Below are 19,957 nucleotides of genomic sequence, written 5' to 3'. Positions count from 1 at the left end.
CCCCCAAGTGCATAACTTTACATTTATCAACATTAAACCTCATTTGCCACATAGTTGCCCAATGAAAAGTGCATTGAGGTCAGATTGTAGGTTAGTGGGGGGCCACGGGTAAACGCACTGGAACACCTGCACGGGACCCGGTTGTTTTATCACCAGGAGTAACTGGACACCCCACTGTCTATAGAGAATATATTGTATTCATGTAATGTACGCAATAACAACTTTACGTGCATAAGCCATAGACATCAGGTTCACATTGCAATTTGTCTCTTAAAAGCTCACCTTCATTTAGCTGTCATTTTACAAAAATGATGGGGCAAACTACGTACATGTAATGTACAGTATGGATGGTTATCTCCACCTAGTGGCTGATGTGCACACTGCTTAGTTCAATGTTATCCCACTAGAGAGCATATAAGTATGTACAAGGAAACAGGTATGTGATGGGATTATAACGGTGCCAAAAAATACATAAAAAGCAAAACAGTTCAAATTTAGATATTTTATTTAGTACATGGTTAAAAAAATGTGATTTGTTAAAAGGAAATTGTTCACACATGCCAATTAGATAGTCACATTTACATGTTGCATAAGTGGTTGTAGTATATTGTTTTATCCCGACATGTTTCGCAGATGTTGGCATCTTCGGGGGATTTGAAAACCACTACTAGTCAACCGACTGCAAAAAGACAAAAAACATATGTGCAGGGTAATCAATTATTATATGTACCTACATAGTATAGTATAATACATATCTTTACAGTTATGCATATTTATTATTATTTATTCACATTCATTCTGTCCTAGCCATTTTAAGCTTACCCGGTAAACCACCCGTGCGAGCTTGCCACACCATCCACACCCAAAGGGGAGGGGGCAACCTTGTGACTACAAGAGATACAAAAATGACCAAGCTCGAATAGACAATATGTAAGAGGTAAGCATTGCATATATCTTGGGCATATATAATATATGTGCAACTACTAGCTAGTTAGCATTGTAAACTTACTCACATATCTATATTTAGCAATGGATGTAACGTGAGGGTGCCTAGATGTTATGTCAACTGCCAGCAGCAAAACTGAAATAGAAAGGAAAGGGAGGAAATAGTGATCCAATGTCATAAAAGTACAAATAACTGTTTTATTTGCTGTGTAATGTGCATATAAATAAATATGCTGTAGTGCATATATGGTGCACCAGCATATACAAGCATTTATATAGATGTAAAAAAAGAAAACACAGACTGGGATAATAATGGCAGTATCTAAATATTATCGCAATCACCCCGCGCTCAGGAAATGATTAAAATAACACAATATGCCAAGAAATATATATTAACCTGGCATATAGCTGCTGCTTTAAAACAATTAAAATACTAAAACATGTGCTTAATCCTCTCAGAAATCAGTAGGTAGGAAGGGTTCAACACATAAGCAGCGCTTAGCAAAACATGCCAATTCTCGCTGTATGTGCCAATAGATGCAGCAGTGGGACTCGGGATCGAGCCCGCACGGTTGCCTGCAGGGAAAACATCTTTCCATTTGGGCACCTGATAATGAGGAGGGGCTTGGAGTTATGGCGGGTGACCCCAGAAGAAGAGGATCAGGGCTGCTCTGTGCAAAACTATTGCACAGAGCAGTTAAGTATAGGCATGATTGTTATTTTTATTATAACAAAAACCCGGAGGTTTACAACCACTCTAAATCCAGCAATACAGTATCTCCATGCCCAGGAAGCCCAATTGACGCATATTTTGGAGAAATTTAGTTGAGAATAAAGAGATTTTACCCCATAGACATGAATAGCTGTGCACTGGAATACGCCAATACTTGCCTACATATCGGCCAATGCCTAAGCATTGGCGTATTCCCCAAACACAAACTTTTTGCATTCCAGGAATACACCTGTATAACTATGATAGTGTTTATGCAAATACCGCTGTATACCTGCATGCAGCCATTCATGTCTATGGGGTGGCTGTACATAGCACCTGGGCTTTCCAGGTATGAAAATGCACCTGACTATATAGAGCCTCCTACACCCTTGTGCATGAAGCCTTAAAATGACACTAAACAATATCCTTATTCTACAAAAAAAAAACATACCCATCTACTACTTAAAGTGGAATTTTACTGCATCTGGGCACCACAAACCAAAAAGGCTATTTTATTCATTTGTAGTATTTAAAGCAAACTCCCCCATCCATCCATGTCTTCTTGCTTTATTTCGCAGGGAAATCATTTTGAAAAACACCCCCTGGCATTTCTAGCCGTGGCCATCTTGAGTAAGGGCAGATGATTCATGTGGCATTTACTTCCTGGAAACCGTCTCAGGCATTGACTAAGTGGAGAACCCTCCCTCCCCTCTTCAAGACTTCTGGGATATAGGACCTCATTTGCCTAGGCATGGGAACCAGGAAGTAAATGAAGAAATGCAAAAAAAAAAAAAAGTTTAAAGCAAGTAAATATGATATTATTTAATATCTATTTACTAATGCTAGCAGCATAATGATTAGAAATAGTCCATGTTGATTGAGAGAGTGAAGTTCCACTTTAATAGCCCTGTAATCTATTTTTCATGAAATTGTTTCTTACTGTGTTTTTCTGTCCCCTTGTAAAATCCTCTGTGAGCTCCTCAACCTCTCCTTTTCACTCTCACTTCTGTTTGTTTGGAGTGAGCAGTGCACAATAGTTGCAGACATGCACTGCTCTATGCATACTACAAATATCATAATCCATCTCCGGAGCATACAAGAGAGAGTAGCTAAATTCCTACATACAGTGGGACCATGGAGATTAAATGTAGCCACCTTCCAGCAGGAAGTCCGATCATAGCGGCAAAAAAAGGAATTCGGAGAAGGCTGAGAACAATAGAAGGTACCTTTCTGGGTTAAGAATACATACATGAATACAGTTTTTTTTGTAACCTCTTCCTACAGCTGAATGACGGCTACAGCGCACATTTCAGAGAGGGCGCCTATTACCTCCCTCTCAGAACCCTGTTCACTGCGTGCCCCCGGGCGTGCATTGGGCACACTCTGTTAAAGGGCAAATCCATGTGATCAGCTGTGTCTAATCACAGCTCATTACATGTAAACAAATGACGGTTATCACTCTGAGGATAAGAAAGCTGTTAACTGGATTTTCTGTTACAGGGCACATTTACACAGATAATCAGGGCACTGATCATCAGTGCAGCTCCCTCAGTGTCCATCGGTGCTGCCTATCAGTGCCCATTAGTGCTGCCTCTCAGTGCCAGTGCCACCTTATCAGTGCAGCCTCATCAGTGCCCATCAGTGCAGCTTATCAGGGCCTATCAGTGCCGCCTCCTCAGTGCAGCCTTACCAGTGTCCATCAGTGCAACCTCATCAGTGCCTATCAGTGAAGCCTCATCACCGCACATCAGTGAAGAAGAAATATTACTTATTTGCAATATTTTCCAGCAGAAACAAAATAAAAGGGTTATTTTATTTTATTTTTTTAATTTTTGGTCTTTTTTTGTTTGTTATATAATAAAAAAACATTGGAAAAGAAATACCACCAAAAGCTCTATCTGTCTCAAAAAAATGATGAAAAATGTAATATATGTACAAAGTTGCATGACCAGACAATTGTCATTCAAAGTGCGACAGCGGTGAAAGCTGAAAATTGGCCTGGACAGGAAGGGGGTGAAAGTGCCCAGTAGACAAGTGGTTAAACCAGAGTTCAGTGTCACTTTGAAGCCCATTAGAGCAGCAAAAGCCACCAAATGCCACTCACCAGTGTTTCTCAAGCTTACCGTTTTCACCAGCGCCCGAGAAATTATCTGACGGTGCAGCTGGCTAATCAAGGAGGCTACCAGAGACTAGGAGCCTGCTGGGGATGCAGGACTTAGGTCCCAGAGGGCAAGTCCCTGGGTGAGCCATACTAAGCCAAGGCGGTTGGAAAAGGGGATGGTGATTTCAAGCAAATGGAGTCTCTGGTGAGGCGCGTAGTGCAGAAAACCCTTAAAGAGTGGGGTGCAAAGTCCAACAGCCGTTACGGCGTGTTCTCCCACTAGAACTGAAACTGTCCTAACCAAGCCATCCATCTATGAAGACCTCAGAAAGTGAAGGGGGCATTTACACGAGTAAGAACTTGTAGAGTCTCCTGTAAAGCAAAGGGAAGTTCTTTAAGCACCTCTAGAGAGAGAGCTCTAATTTCCCATTCCTTACAGAAATAAGGGACATTATTTTGGATGAGTGGAGCAAGGTCGCGAGATATACCTCCCTTTTGAGCAAGATGGCCAAGCTCTATCTATTCAGAGATATGGATGTGAAGCATCTAAATGCTGCCTCTCTAGTTGCTAAGTCCTTAATGAGGCAAGCAATCATGTCGCTCTTCCTTGGAAGATGCAGAAAATGGCTTGAAAGTCAGTCTGGGCTCTTGTGGGCATGTTTAAAGTGATGGAAACATGGAAGGAGAATGCGGACGCAGTATTATAGAGCATTTTCAGAAACTCGGTAGTTCAGGAGCCGGAGCTAGTGTCAGTTTCCTGGGTGAGGCTCCAATTGAAATCATCCGCATAGTGACGTGGGTTTTGCTCCCGTCAGTTACAGCAAAGTGAATGCTATGGCTGGGGCCTGGGCTTGCTGATCCAGCCTCTAACAGGCCTAGTGTAAGATACCTTTGAGGGAGCTTTATCTTTTGGCAAGCTGGTCAGCACCATAACCTGGGCCACAGTTAGCAAATTGGGTCTTCCCTCAGGACGGACACCTGCTTGGCCAGAAGAGGACACAGTCTAGAGGACAAGATTCAGAGCATGCAAGGGTCGCATTTTTTTTTTTTTTTACAGACCAGGTCTGGATTTTCGGAAGAGCTGATGAAGAGACTAGATATCCCCTCAGAAGTATGCTAAAAGCTTGACCTCGGATATACAAGAAGCTACTGAATTTGAGCCTCAGGCTATTGAAACGTCAAAGCGGTATTTTCAGGACATGCATGGTCCATCAGAAGTCCGTCTCATCTTGGATTTGTTTCCACTGATTTTGCCTCACTCTGAGGTAAAATTAAGCAAATACTCTTGTATTACGTAAAGTCACTGGTGTCACAAACTGCTGCTGTGCCATTTCCAGGATGCAAGAGATTTCAGGGCATGTACTCACCTCTCTTAATGGTCATGAAGAGGACCCGCTTGTGGAGTCCTGATTTTAGACATTGCATATCTAAACCAATTTTCATCAAAATGAGAAGTTCAGGATGGAAACATTGTCCCTGATTCATAGGGGCTCCAGCCAAGTGACTGATTAATTTCCAATAGACCTAAAGATGCTTACTTTCATGTGCCCATTGTAGAAGACCTCCGCAAGTTCCTTCGGTTCGCCTTAGGTCAAGACCATCTCCAGCTTGCTTGTCTACCATTTGGGCTTTCAACATCACCCTGTGTGTTTTAAGCATCTTATTGGTTGTTAAAGCGGAGTTCCACCCAAAAGTGGAACTTCTGCTCATCTGCTTCCTCCCCCCAAGTGCCACACTTGGCTCCTTTCAGGGAGGAGGGAGGAACAGGTACCTGTTTTTGACAGGTACCCTTCCTCACTTCCGGGAGACAGCGCCGTGGTCGGGGATAGCTCAAGGCAGGCGGGGCTGTCAATTTCACAAGATTTTGTTGAACATTCTGAAACTACAGGCAGCCTTCTGCACCCTACAGGCCTTTCACCATATAATGAAGGTTGCTTCAGTGCTCTTAGGCTAGTCAACACTACAGTGGTCTCCTACATTAAAAGAAACAAAAGAGAAAACAGGCGCCTCTGAGTTAAGACTGCGATTTAATATGGCAAACAAGTAATAAAAACTTACATCAAGGTAAGTATAAGCAGACAAGATGGGTCCTTCCGGTGTCCATGTGGAGGCTGGGGCTTGGAGTCATCACTGTGGGTCTGTAATCATCTCCCCTCTTCCTCTTCCTGTCCAGCAGGAAGTGGAGGGTGTCACAGCAGTGAGATGGAGGCTTGGACAGCAGGGTGAAACCGCAGTGAGATGGAGGCTTGGGCCGCACAGTGGCTGTGATGCTTGTCCACAGGATCTTCCGGCGTAATGACTGACGCGTTTCCGAGCATGCGCACTGTGGTGGGAAACCAGCGCGCGCTCCTTTTTCAAAGTCAAATGTAAAAGGGGAAGAGAAGGACCAATTTATGTGTTCCGGGACAATGCCCTCTGGTGGTGAAGTTATAAAATTACTATCAAAGTAAACATGACTCTACATTATAGCTGTATGAGGAACAATGCCCTCTGGTGGTGAAGTTATTAAATTACTATCAAAGTAAACATGACTCTACGTTATGGCTGTATGAGGAACAAGGGTCCCTCTAGAGGTCAAACCAGTAAGAAATAAAAATAAACAATAATATACATGTGATACGATGCATGAAGAGAATAATGCCATAGACAATGAGAGGAAAATTAGAGGGAAAAAAAAAAAAACATGGGATGAAATGAAAAAGAAATGATAAATGTGGAAATAAAATTAAATATTAATAAAAATAAAAATAAAATATAAAAATGAAATTAAATTAGAAATAAAAATCAAAAATGGGAAATTAAAAATAAATGTAAACAAAATAAATAAAGAATTGTATATGATGTAAGCATATCATTAACTGAGACTAAATATACAATAAAAAAAATAAATAAATAAATAAATAAATAAAAAAAAAATTATTATATTTGTATGTGATTAGTGTTGAGCGAACACGGACTGTATTATTCGTGTTCGTACCGAATAATTGGATTTTTTTTACCCGAACACGGACACGGACACTTTACTGTATGTTCGGGTAAAAATCCGTGTTCGGTCGTTTTATTTCCGGGTTTTGCATGCTTTGGCGCTCTTTTCATGGCGGGCTTTCAACAGCCAATCAACAATCGTTTAACTGGTGTGCCTTAAGCCATCCCAGCCATGCCTGCAAATGTCTTAGTAGCTGTGATTGGCCGTCTGAAGCATGTGACCAAGTCTTTATAAGTTCGAGGCAGCCGCCGCAGCAGCGTCATTCTGCTGCTTAGCTAAGGGACAGAGCACACATCAATGTGCTGGCTGCTGATTAGGGAAAGATAGGCAGGAAAAAACCATTTGTGTCCGGATAGAATTGAGGGACAGGTCGGAGTGTTTAGGCAGGGCGAGTTGTAGGCATTTTAGGGATAGAGTCTGCTGAATTATAGGGTCAGTGTCTTCTACAAACTACAATCGATATTGCTGTGTGGGGGGTGGGGTGAATCTGCACTCAATCCTGATCTACGATCTCTTCTCAATCCTGTTAGGGACAGAGTCTGCTGAATTTTAGGGAAACTGTGTTCTACAAACTACAATCGATATTGCTGTGTGGTGTGGGATTGGAGATAGGCAGGTGTCAGTGATCCACATCCATTTTTCTGTGTGTGAGCTGCAGTGAACACAATCTTTTTGGGCTGCAGTGAACACAATCTTTTTGGGCTGCAGTGAACACAATCTTTTTGGGCTGCAGTGAACACAATCTTTTTGGGCTGCAGTGAACACAATCTTTTTGGGGTGCAGTAAACACAATCCTTTTTGGTGTGCAGTGAACACAATCTTTGTGGGGTGCAGTGAACAAAATCCTTTGTGGGGTGCAGTGAACACAATCTTTTTGGGGTGCAGTGAACAAAATCCTTTTTGGGGTGCAGTGAACAACATCCTTTTTGGGGTGCAGTGAACACAATCTTTTTGGGGTGCAGTGAACAAAATCCTTTGTGGGGTGCAGTGAACACAATCTTTTTGGGGTGCAGTGAACACAATCTTTTTGGGGTGGAGTGAACAACATCCTTTTTGGGGTGCAGTGAACAAAATCCTTTTTGGGGTGCAGTGAACAAAATCATTTTTGGGGTGCAGTGAACACAATCTTTTTGGGGTGCAGTGAACACAATCTTTGTGGGGTGCAGTGAACACAATCTTTTTGGGGTGGAGTGAACAACATCCTTTTTGGGGTGCAGTGAACAACATCCTTTTTGGGGTGCAGTGAACACAATCTTTTTGGGGTGCAGTGAACACAATCTTTGTGGGGTACAGTGAACAGAATCTTTGTGGGGTGCAGTGAACACAATCTTTGGGGGGTACAGTGAACACAATCTTTTTGGGGTGCAGTGAACACAATCTTTGTGGGGTGCAGTGAACACAATCTTTTTGGGGTGGAGTGAACAAAATCATTTTTGGGGTGCAGTGAACAACATCCTTTTTGGGGTGCAGTGATCAAAATCCTTTTTGGGGTGCAGTGAACACAATCTTTTTGGGGTGCAGTGAACAAAATCCTTTGTGGGGTGCAGTGAACAGAATCTTTGTGGGGTGCAGTGAACACAATCTTTGGGGGGGTACAGTGAACACAATCTTTTTGGGGTGCAGTGAACACAATCTTTGTGGGGTACAGTGAACAGAATCTTTGTGGGGTGCAGTGAACACAATCTTTGGGGGGTACAGTGAACACAATCTTTTTGGGGTGCAGTGAACACAATCTTTGGGGGGTACAGTGAACACAATCTTTTTGGGGTGCAGTGAACACAATCTTTGTGGGGTGCAGTGAACACAATCTTTGGGGGGGTACAGTGAACACAATCTTTTTGGGGTGCAGTGAACAACATCCTTTTAGGGTGCAGTGAACACAATCTTTGTGGGGTGCAGTGAACAACATCCTTTTAGGGTGCAGTGAACACAATCTTTGTGGGGTACAGTGAACAGAATCTTTGTGGGGTGCAGTGAACACAATCTTTGGGGGGTACAGTGAACACAATCTTTGTGAGGTGCAGTGAACACAATCTTTGTGGGGTGCAGTGAACACAATCATTGTGGGGTGCAGTGAACTCAATCTTTGTGGGGTACAGTGAACACAATCTCATACTTCTGAAGATTTGAGGGTGCTGCCTGTTCCATACTCCCCCTACTCCTCATCTAGCCTTTTAGGGGTACAAACAATAGTAATTGGGGCCTAGTGTGGTTGTGTACGTGTGATATACATACACTTTTTTTGGATCATATTTTCTATTCCGCTATTTAATCAAAAACGTTTGGGGATCAGTTAAATTGGGGGATAGTCTGTGTTGGTACGTGTGAGAGAGATCCACCTTTCCAAGTTGTTGGGGTTCATCTCATACTTCTGAAGGTTTGAGGGTGCTGCCTGTTCCATACTCCCCCTACTCCTAGCCTTTTAGGGGTACAAACAATAGTAATTGGGGCCTAGTGTGGTTGTGTACGTGTGATATACATACACTTTTTTTGGATCATATTTTCTATTCCGCTATTTAATCAAAAACCTTTGGGGATCAGTTAAATTGGGGGATAGTCTGTGTTGGTACGTGTGAGAGAGATCCACCTTTCCAAGTTGTTGGGGTTCATCTCATACTTCTGAAGGTTTGAGGGTGCTGCCTGTTCCATACCCCCCCTACTCCTCATCTAGCCTTTTAGGGGTACAAACAATAGTAATTGGGGCCCAGTGTGGTTGTGTACGTGTGATATACATACACTTTTTTTGGATCATATTTTCTATTCCGCTATTTAATCAAAAACCTTTGGGGATCAGTTAAATTGGGGGATAGTCTGTGTTGGTACGTGTGAGAGAGATCCACCTTTCCAAGTTGTTGGGGTTCATCTCATACTTCTGAAGGTTTGAGGGTGCTGCCTGTTCCATACCCCCCCTACTCCTCATCTAGCCTTTTAGGGGTACAAACAATAGTAATTGGGGCCTAGTGTGGTTGTGTACGTGTGATATACATACACTTTTTTTGGATCATATTTTCTATTCCGCTATTTAATCAAAAACCTTTGGGGATCAGTTAAATTGGGGGATAGTCTGTGTTGGTACGTGTGAGAGAGATCCACCTTTCCAAGTTGTTGGGGTTCATCTCATACTTCTGAAGGTTTGAGGGTGCTGCCTGTTCCATACCCCCCCTACTCCTCATCTAGCCTTTTAGGGGTACAAACAATAGTAATTGGGGCCTAGTGTGGTTGTGTACGTGTGATATACATACACTTTTTTTGGATCATATTTTCTATTCCGCTATTTAATCAAAAACCTTTGGGGATCAGTTAAATTGGGGGATAGTCTGTGTTGGTACGTGTGAGAGAGATCCACCTTTCCAAGTTTTTGGGGTTCATCTCATACTTCTGAAGATTTGAGGGTGCTGCCTGTTCCATACCCCCCCTACTCCTCATCTAGCCTTTTAGGGGTACAAACAATAGTAATTGGGGCCTAGTGTGGTTGTGTACGTGTGATATACATACACTTTTTTTGGATCATATTTTCTATTCCGCTATTTAATCAAAAACCTTTGGGGATCAGTTAAATTGGGGGATAGTCTGTGTTGGTACGTGTGAGAGAGATCCACCTTTCCAAGTTGTTGGGGTTCATCTCATACTTCTGAAGGTTTGAGGGTGCTGCCTGTTCCATACCCCCCCTACTCCTCATCTAGCCTTTTAGGGGTACAAACAATAGTAATTGGGGCCTAGTGTGGTTGTGTACGTGTGATATACATACACTTTTTTTGGATCATATTTTCTATTCCGCTATTTAATCAAAAACCTTTGGGGATCAGTTAAATTGGGGGATAGTCTGTGTTGGTACGTGTGAGAGAGATCCACCTTTCCAAGTTTTTGGGGTTCATCTCATACTTCTGAAGATTTGAGGGTGCTGCCTGTTCCATACCCCCCCTACTCCTCATCTAGCCTTTTAGGGGTACAAACAATAGTAATTGGGGCCTAGTGTGGTTGTGTACGTGTGATATACATACACTTTTTTTGGATCATATTTTCTATTCCGCTATTTAATCAAAAACCTTTGGGGATCAGTTAAATTGGGGGATAGTCTGTGTTGGTACGTGTGAGAGAGATCCACCTTTCCAAGTTGTTGGGGTTCATCTCATACTTCTGAAGGTTTGAGGGTGCTGCCTGTTCCATACCCCCCCTACTCCTCATCTAGCCTTTTAGGGGTACAAACAATAGTAATTGGGGCCTAGTGTGGTTGTGTACGTGTGATATACATACACTTTTTTTGGATCATATTTTCTATTCCGCTATTTAATCAAAAACCTTTGGGGATCAGTTAAATTGGGGGATAGTCTGTGTTGGTACGTGTGAGAGAGATCCACCTTTCCAAGTTTTTGGGGTTCATCTCATACTTCTGAAGATTTGAGGGTGCTGCCTGTTCCATACCCCCCCTACTCCTCATCTAGCCTTTTAGGGGTACAAACAATAGTAATTGGGGCCTAGTGTGGTTGTGTACGTGTGATATACATACACTTTTTTTGGATCATATTTTCTATTCCGCTATTTAATCAAAAACCTTTGGGGATCAGTTAAATTGGGGGATAGTCTGTGTTGGTACGTGTGAGAGAGATCCACCTTTCCAAGTTGTTGGGGTTCATCTCATACTTCTGAAGGTTTGAGGGTGCTGCCTGTTCCATACTCCCCCTACTCCTAGCCTTTTAGGGGTACAAACAATAGTAATTGGGGCCTAGTGTGGTTGTGTACGTGTGATATACATACACTTTTTTTGGATCATATTTTCTATTCCGCTATTTAATCAAAAACCTTTGGGGATCAGTTAAATTGGGGGATAGTCTGTGTTGGTACGTGTGAGAGAGATCCACCTTTCCAAGTTGTTGGGGTTCATCTCATACTTCTGAAGGTTTGAGGGTGCTGCCTGTTCCATACTCCCCCTACTCCTCATCTAGCCTTTTAGGGGTACAAACAATAGTAATTGGGGCCCAGTGTGGTTGTGTACGTGTGATATACATACACTTTTTTTGGATCATATTTTCTATTCCGCTATTTAATTTAACTGGGCCTCCATGCGAGACCTGTGTGCCTTGTTGCGCTGTTTTGAGTACTCCACCAACATGGCCAGTGGCAATGACGCCGTTCTCAGCTTAACTATCCCACTTCTATGCCTCCTTGAAAAAACAATTCGGGCGATGATGGAAGAGGATGTGGCACAGGATGAGGAGGAGGAGGAGGATGAAGAGGTAACATTTCCAAGGCTTTCAGGGCAGTCATTCGCAAGGGGCTCCGAGGGTGGGTTCCTGCACACGCAAACGCCAGGGACGCAATTGTCCAGCAGGGGCACAGTTCTGGAGGATGAGGAGGATGAGGAGGAGGAGGAGCTGGAGGAGGAGATGGAACCATGTTCACAGCAGGGTGGCACCCAGGCCAGCTCATGGCCATCACTGGTGCGTGGCTGGGGGGATACAGAGGACACGGACGATACACCTCCCACAGAGGACAGCCTTTCGTTGCCTCTGGGCAGCCTGGCACACATGAGCGATTACATGCTGCAGTGTCTCCACAACGACCGCCGAGTTGCCCACATTCTAACTTGTGCTGATTACTGGGTGGCCACGCTGCTGGATCCCCGTTACAAGGACAACGTACCGTCCTTAATTCACTCACTGGAGCGCGATCGCAAGATGCGCGAGTACAAGCGCACGCTGGTAGACGCCATGCTGCTGGCATTCCCATCTGACAGCGGGGCCACAGTGGAAGCACAAGGCAGAGGAGGAGGAGGAGGAGGTCGCCAACGCAACCAGGGCACCGCCAGCACCTCAGAAGGCAGGGTTAGCATGGCCGAAATGTGGAAAAGCTTTGTCAGCACGCCACAACAAACAGCAGCACCAGCAGCTCAGATGGAACGTCTTAGCAGGAGGCAGCATTTTACCAACATGGTGGAGCAGTATGTGTGCACACGCCTACATGTAGTGAATGACGGGTCTGCCCCCTTCAACTTCTGGGTCTCCAAATTGGGCACATGGCCTGAGCTTGCCCTTTATGCCTTGGAGGTGCTGGCGTGCCCTGCAGCCAGTGTATTATCTGAACGGGTATTTAGCACGGCTGGGGGCGTTATAACAGACAAGCGCAGCCGCCTGTCCAGAGACAATGTGGACAAGCTCACGTTCATTAAAATGAACCAGGCATGGATCCCACGGGACTTTTCCGTACCTTATGCAGAATAGCAATGGATACCGACCTTACCCACCCATTGTTCCATTTTTGCTCTTTCTCACTCTTTTGGGGTGTACCCTCATTTAAAATTTTTGAAAAGAAGCAGTGTTGGCTACCTCGTCCTCCTCCTCAGGGCCAGATTAATGTAGGGGCTATTGGAGCTGCAGCTCCAGGCCCCTACCTTTTATATAGGCCCCGGGTTGGCCATATTCACTGTTACCGCTCTTCTGTCACTTGTAAACACAGAAGTCTGGCTTCTATGCTCGCTTCCCCAGGCAGCACCCTCAGAACCTCCCCACACAGCGTGAAGGCCGGACAAGGAGGGACAGTTGGCGATGCATGGATGTGTTTATGGGCTTCAGAGACAGCATCCCATGTTGAATTAGGCATGCATGGCTGCACCCTTCCTCCTCTGGGTGCATGGCAAGGCACGGCCCTTAAGGCCCTTCAAAATCCTCAGCACCAAGCCCATGATGCTGTTAATCCGGCCCTGGTCCTCCTCCACCGCCGCTTCCACCTACACCGCCCATAGGTGTGCGCAGCCTATTGCATTAAGGTGTGCACCCCAAAGTTGAAATACACATGCATGTGTTTGCCAGCAGGGAGAGTAATGTATCGGGGCCATGTACCTGTAGGCAAGGAGAAATAGAGCAGAGCAGGTCCCAGGGAGATCTTTCCCATCTCCTCACTGGCAATGCTATGTACCCTAGGTGATTAGGGTGTGCCCAGGCACACCCAGCACACCCTGTGCGCACGCCTATGTCACCGCCACATCCACCACCACCTCAACCTCCCTCCTACTCCATATGGGCCTCGTCCTTCAGAGATGAAGAAGAACATTGTTTTATTTTTCTGTTTTTTTTTGTTGTTTTAAGTTATTTCCCTATCCACATTTGTTTGCAGAGCACTTGCCATGCTCTTAATTACGTTTTGCTGCCATTTGCAGCACTCTAGCCCTTTCCTTTGGTGTTTTAGAGCCATTTTAGTGCCTTAAAGTTCGGGTCCCCATTGACTTCAATGGGGTTCGGTGTCCGGGAAAAGTTCGGTAAAAGTCCGGGACACGGACCCGGACTTTTTTTTAAAGTTCGGCCGAACCCGTCGAACACGGACATCTAGGTGTCCGCTCAACCCTATATGTGATAATGTAAAATTCTTATAGTATATATTGATACATGTATGTATAAAATCAGGAAATGGATACTAATGCAATGAGATGGATGGAATGGGAACAATGATGAATATCAACCTGAAAGAGGTATGAATATGGAATGTATAATCATACGGTGGAGACAAGGGATAAATGCTAGACAGCAGACTTGTATAAAGTATTCAAAATTTCTACTTGAGTAAAAGTACAAGTGCTCGATCAAAAAGTGACTTAAGTAGAAGTGGAAGTGCTCGCAGAAAAAGTTACTTAAGTAGAAGTACTAAAGTATTCAACATTTTTTTTACTTAAGTATTGCAAGTAGTTTTTTCAAAAAAATTGCTACTTAAGTACTAAAAGTAAAAAGTACCAGTAGTTTTGAAAAAAAAATTCTACTCAAGTACTGAAAGTAGAAGTACAAGTACTGTGTTATGTAGTTATTAAAGAAAGAAGTCAAAAGTTTGAACATCATATTGTTTTTTATTATTTCAAATGATTTATTCAAATGATTAACCTAAAGGACAATCACAATTCCTTAGGCTGTAACTTTTTGTAAACAAAAAACAGATAAAGTATGTCCCTCCCTTCCCCTTTTAAAGCATCCACCTTTTAAAGCCAGGGGTGGTCTCCTTCCTGAGCTTCCTCACTCTCACAGCCAGGCAGTTGAAGTTGAAGGGCCAGGGGTGGAAGGTGGTGTTTTTGGTTCGTCCATCTTTTCAGCTGATCAAAAGGCAGAACAGGAGCATGCGCAGTCTTCTTAATCGCGGTTTGATTTGATTTGCTCAATTGATGATGATGTGCCAGGCCAGCTTCATCAAACCTACAACGCTTAAAGTGAAAAATGCATCAAAAACTACTAACAAAGTGGCTGTGCTAAAAATGCTAATAAAGTGCCTGCAATTATATATATTCTTCTTGTATTCAAAATCATCGCCCACAGTATCAAAAATAAAGTGACATGTCTGTGCTAAATGCAGTGCAAATTATTCCCACAATGTAAATTTAATTCATATAAAATATATGACAATACCACAATAAAATAAGTTGTGATTGTGAATAAGTTAGGTGCAAGTTTAAGTGTGTAAACTAAACTTTATAACGAAAAGTCCATAACTGAACTCCAGTGTGCAATCTAAGAAGTGCTTGTCACTTGCTGTCAGATGCTTCCACCTTTCTTCTGTGATCTGCTCAGGTAAAGTGGTGGACTGGATAGCCTCTCTCTCTGCCTCTCACCTTAGTAGCACTGGCACTGCACTGGTTCAAAAAGCTGTCTATATTATTTTCATGATAAGAACTTGTCAGAACATGCTTCCACCACCTGTCCTTCACACTAGTAGTGCTCATTTGCTTTGCTCAAGTCAAGTGCCACTGCCAGTGGCCACTGCCGTGCGGGCACAGCCGCACAGGCAGAGGCAGGCCGCAGGAAGCACAGGCACCACCACAACACAACACTTATGGTCCATGGACCATGGATGGTCGGATAATCATCATAGCCGTCAGTCTCACTCTTCTTGGTTCAGAAAAGCAATCCCATGACCCGTGTGTATATAATATATTAATATTTTATATTGATTATTTGATTCTCAAATGGCACATTTGCCATGGCAAGGATTAGGCCCTCTCCACGGTCCACCTCACTCACCTCATAGAGAAGAAGATGAGATGACGAAGAAAATGCTCCGAGTCCTGCTCCCGCGTCCGGCCGCCCGTGTCACAACTCCTCTCAGTAAGGGCCCTAAGGGGTGGAGTCTGAGTGACACACAACACGTTTAGAGGCGGAGACCTCGAGCGGGAAGACGGCAGCATGGCTCCTCCAGTGCGGTCTTAACTTGATGATCATGACAGTGATTCCGCGGGCCGCGGCACGAGCAAGGCTGTGGGATTGATTGAATTGAGTTGTGCTGCCTACAGCTACACACTACCTACTACTACTAAATTGTGAGTCAGTATATTTTATTTCATTTTTATATATAAAAGCGGTATTGTTGAGCACTACTAGCCACTAGATCTCCTGGCTGTCACTTTGTCACATGTTGGGGAATCACAGCGGCTCGGCTCCAGAAGTGGCCGGTGTCCCCGTCATCCTGCAAGGGCCGCCAAGAAGTTCATCACCTAATCTTAAGTTATTAATATCTTATGAGGAGAGGACCTATGAGATTGAGAATTGAAATAATTAAATATATATGGCTTTTTGAACCAGTGCAGTCAGTGCCAGTGCCACCCAGACGCTATCCACCAGTGCCACCACCATTAAGTGTGTTGGTCGGTCACTCGAGCACTGAAGGAGGTGGAAGCATCTGACAAGTGAAGTGACACTTTAGATTTGCACACTGGAATTCATTTATGGACTTTTCGTTATAGATAGGTTTACACACTTCAACTTGTTGCACGCACCTGACCTAACTTATTTCATAACTTATTTTATTGTGATTTATTGTCATATTTTATATGAATTGAATTTACTGTTACATTGTGGGAATAATTATTTTCACTGCATTTAGGCTTTAGCACATTCATGTCACTTTATTTTTGATACTGTGTGGAGTGTGGGCAGGGCACTGGGGGCAACAATGATATATCGATTGCACAGGCACTTTATTCGCACAGCCAAGTTGTGTTAATTGTTAGTGGTTTCTTGATGCACTTTAAGCGCTGTAGCACAATTTATTTGTTTGTTTCATATTTTCTTTTTATTGGAAAGATTTGGTATAGCAGCTTTTATTATACACAGCCTTTATTTTCGTATGCGCTGATTTACAAATGACATTATACACATTTTTTTGAGCTTTATGTAACCTGCCATCTACTGTTCTGGCAGTGGTAATTTTTTTAAAAGTAACGAGTAACTATGCAGCACAAAAAAAAAATACTTGAGTAGAAGTATCGAAATCATCGAAAAAATGTAGTGAAGTAAAAGTAGAAGTAGGAGAAAAAAATTCTACTCTAGGAAAGTACAGATACCGCATTTCGGTACTTAAGTACAGTACTTAAGTAGTTCTACTTCGTTACTATACATCTCTGCTAGACAGTGAGTGGATGAGGAATTGTTGGCGGCAGGAAGGGCAGGAAGGGGGGTGGGAAAAAATAAATAAATAAATAAAAATTAGCACTGTATGGATTACCTAAAGTGAACCCTAGAGGGGACTAATTAAAGAATGGTGGATACATCCAATTCTTCGTTCATCCCATTGGGCGAAAGTGTATTGAGGGAATAGATCCAAAACGTTTCACGTTCGCACAGTTTGTGAAATCTTTCAGCTTCGGGAAGGTCTTTTGATATTTGCTCAATGATCCATACCTCAAGATTTGAGGTAGATTTGTCATGGTGTCTGAGAAAGTGGCGGGGGACGCTATGTTTGTCTTTTCCTTCCTCTATTTTTCTCCTGTGTTCCCCAAATCTTTGTCGAAGGGGACGGATCGTGCGTCCTACATAGAGGAGGTTGCAAGGACAACTGAGGCAATAGATTACAAAATCAGATGAACAATTGAAAAAATCAGCGAGGTTGTATGTTTTGTTATGTGTATGAAATGATTTTTTACCATGTTTTACATATGCACAGGTTTTGCACAAAGACTTGTTGCACCTATACATGCCTGTTAAAGGAATCAGGCACACCCTAGGGGTGGCATCTTTAATGGTTTTAAGTTTGCTGGGTGCAATTTTGTTTTTAAGGTTGGGTGCTTTCCTGTATGTGACTCTGGGAGTACTTGGGAGGACTAATTTGAGATGGGGGTCCTCCAAGAGTATAGGCCAGTGTTTTAGAAGAATCTGTTCCATGGTCTTGTGTTTGTAATGGAATTTGGTGGTGAAACGAATGGATTGATCAAATGTGTCTTGGGTTTTGGCAGGAGGGGGATCTGTGAGGTACAGATGATATGCTTGATCTACCAGGGGGAGTGGATAACCTTTGTCCAATAATTTGGCTTTTAGAAGCTGACTTTCAGCTACATAGTCATCGTGCCTGGTGCAATTGCGCTTCAGCCGACAAAATTGTCCCTTTGGAATATTGTTGGTCCATTTGTTGTAATGGCAGCTCTTGTAGTGCAATAGGGAATTACCTGCAGTAGGTTTGGAGTAATTCTTGGCATGAATTTGATTTCCTATGTAGTACAATTCAAGGTCCAGAAAAGCAAGTCGTTCAGAATTGGTGACATGGGTGAATGTTAATCCGTGGGGGTTTTGGTTGCAATGTTGTGTGAAATTATGGATGATGTCGGGGGGTCCATCCCAAATTATAAGAATATCATCTATGTACCTACCATAGAAGATAAGGTGTCTGGAATATGGGTTGTTGTGCCATATTTTCTGGGATTCCCATAGCCCCATGGCTAAATTTGCGTATGAAGGTGCAAAATTTGCTCCCATGGCTGTTCCGTTGATTTGTAAATAAAATTGATCATTAAATTTAAAATAGTTGTGAGTGAGACAAAATTTTGTACATTCCAGAATGAAGTGGGCTTGTTTGGGGCTCATGTAAGGATCCAGATGGAGAAAATGATCTAGGGCTGTGAGGCCGAAATGGTGTGGACTAGATGTATACAGTGAATTAACATCCAGAGACATCCAGGTATAACTAGGTTCCCATGTGTAGGGGGACAGTAGTTCCAACAGATGAGTACCGTCTCTGATGTAGGCAGGTAAACTTTGAGCTAGTGGTTGGAGAAAATGGTCTATGTATAAGGAGAGACCAGAGGTGATACTCTCCATGGATGCAATGATGGGACGGCCTGGGGGATCGGTGAGACTTTTGTGGATCTTGGGAATATGGTAAAAATATGGGGTCCGATAAAACATCCTATTGAGGAAGGAGGCTTCATTGGAGTCTATAGTTTTGGTTTCAATGGCATGGTCAATGATAGCCTTCAGGTCCAATTTGTATTCAGGAAGGGGATCCTTATGGAGTGGAGTGTAAGTGTTGGAATCAGCCAAAAGTCTTTCGGCCTCTTGGATGTAAGAATCTCGATCCAGGAGGACAATGCCTCCTCCTTTATCAGCATTTTTAATGATAATGTCATTGTTATTAATCAAGGATGAAAGGGCTTTTGATTCTTGAGGTGTAAGGGTGCCTAACTGGGTAGGGGTGTGGGAAGATGGTTTGCATAATTTCAGGAAGTCGGAATAGACCATATTGTAAAAAGTGGTAAGATGTGGGCCTTTATGCTGGTAAGGGTTAAAGACTGATTTGGGTTTCAATGTTGAATGTTGGACCGGGGGGGAGGTTGCTAAATGCTGTGTAAACAAATCTAAGTCAGTGAGAGTGTCATTGTTATATAGCTGTTCCAATGTCTCGATAATGTCTGAGCAAATTATGTCTGAGCAAATATCAAAAGACCTTCCCGAAACCGAAAGATTTCACAAACTGTGCGAACGTGAAACGTTTTGGATCTATTCCCTCAATACACTTTCGCCCAATGGGATGAACGAAGAATTGGATGTATCCACCATTCTTTAATTAGTCCCCTCTAGGGTTCACTTTAGGTAATCCATACAGTGCTAATTTTTATTTATTTATTTATTTATTTATTTTTTCCCACCCCCCCTTCCTACCCTTCCTGCCGCCAACAATTCCTCATCCACTCACTGTCTAGCATTTATCCCTTGTCTCCACCGTATGATTATACATTCCATATTCATACCTCTTTCAGGTTGATATTCATCATTGTTCCCATTCCATCCATCTCATTGCATTAGTATCCATTTCCTGATTTTATACATACATGTATCAATATATACTATAAGAATTTTACATTATCACATACAAATATAATAATTTTTTTATTTATTTATTTATTTATTTATTTATTTTTTTTTTATTGTATATTTAGTCTCCGTTAATGATATTCTTACATCATATACAATTC

The 19,957-nt window shown here is 42.9% G+C and overlaps 1 protein-coding gene across 1 annotated transcript; it reads right to left on the bottom strand.

Moving 5' to 3' along the window:
- Window positions 1-667: 667 nt before the first annotated feature.
- On the bottom strand, window positions 668-18,569 carry LOC309548592 (uncharacterized protein; the record flags this gene model as incomplete). The annotated part of the gene is made up of 2 exons (XM_082248567.1): window positions 668-679; window positions 17,985-18,569. 2 exons carry the CDS (start codon window positions 18,567-18,569, stop codon window positions 668-670), a joined length of 597 nt encoding a protein of 198 aa, XP_082104693.1.
- Between the last annotated feature and the right edge of the window lie 1,388 nt (window positions 18,570-19,957).

The sequence above is a fragment of the Pelophylax lessonae genome (genome assembly GCF_965119305.1).
Source record: "Pelophylax lessonae genome assembly, chromosome: 1".
NCBI lineage: Eukaryota > Metazoa > Chordata > Amphibia > Anura > Ranidae > Pelophylax > Pelophylax lessonae.
This window is presented reverse-complemented; position numbering and strand designations above follow the sequence as displayed.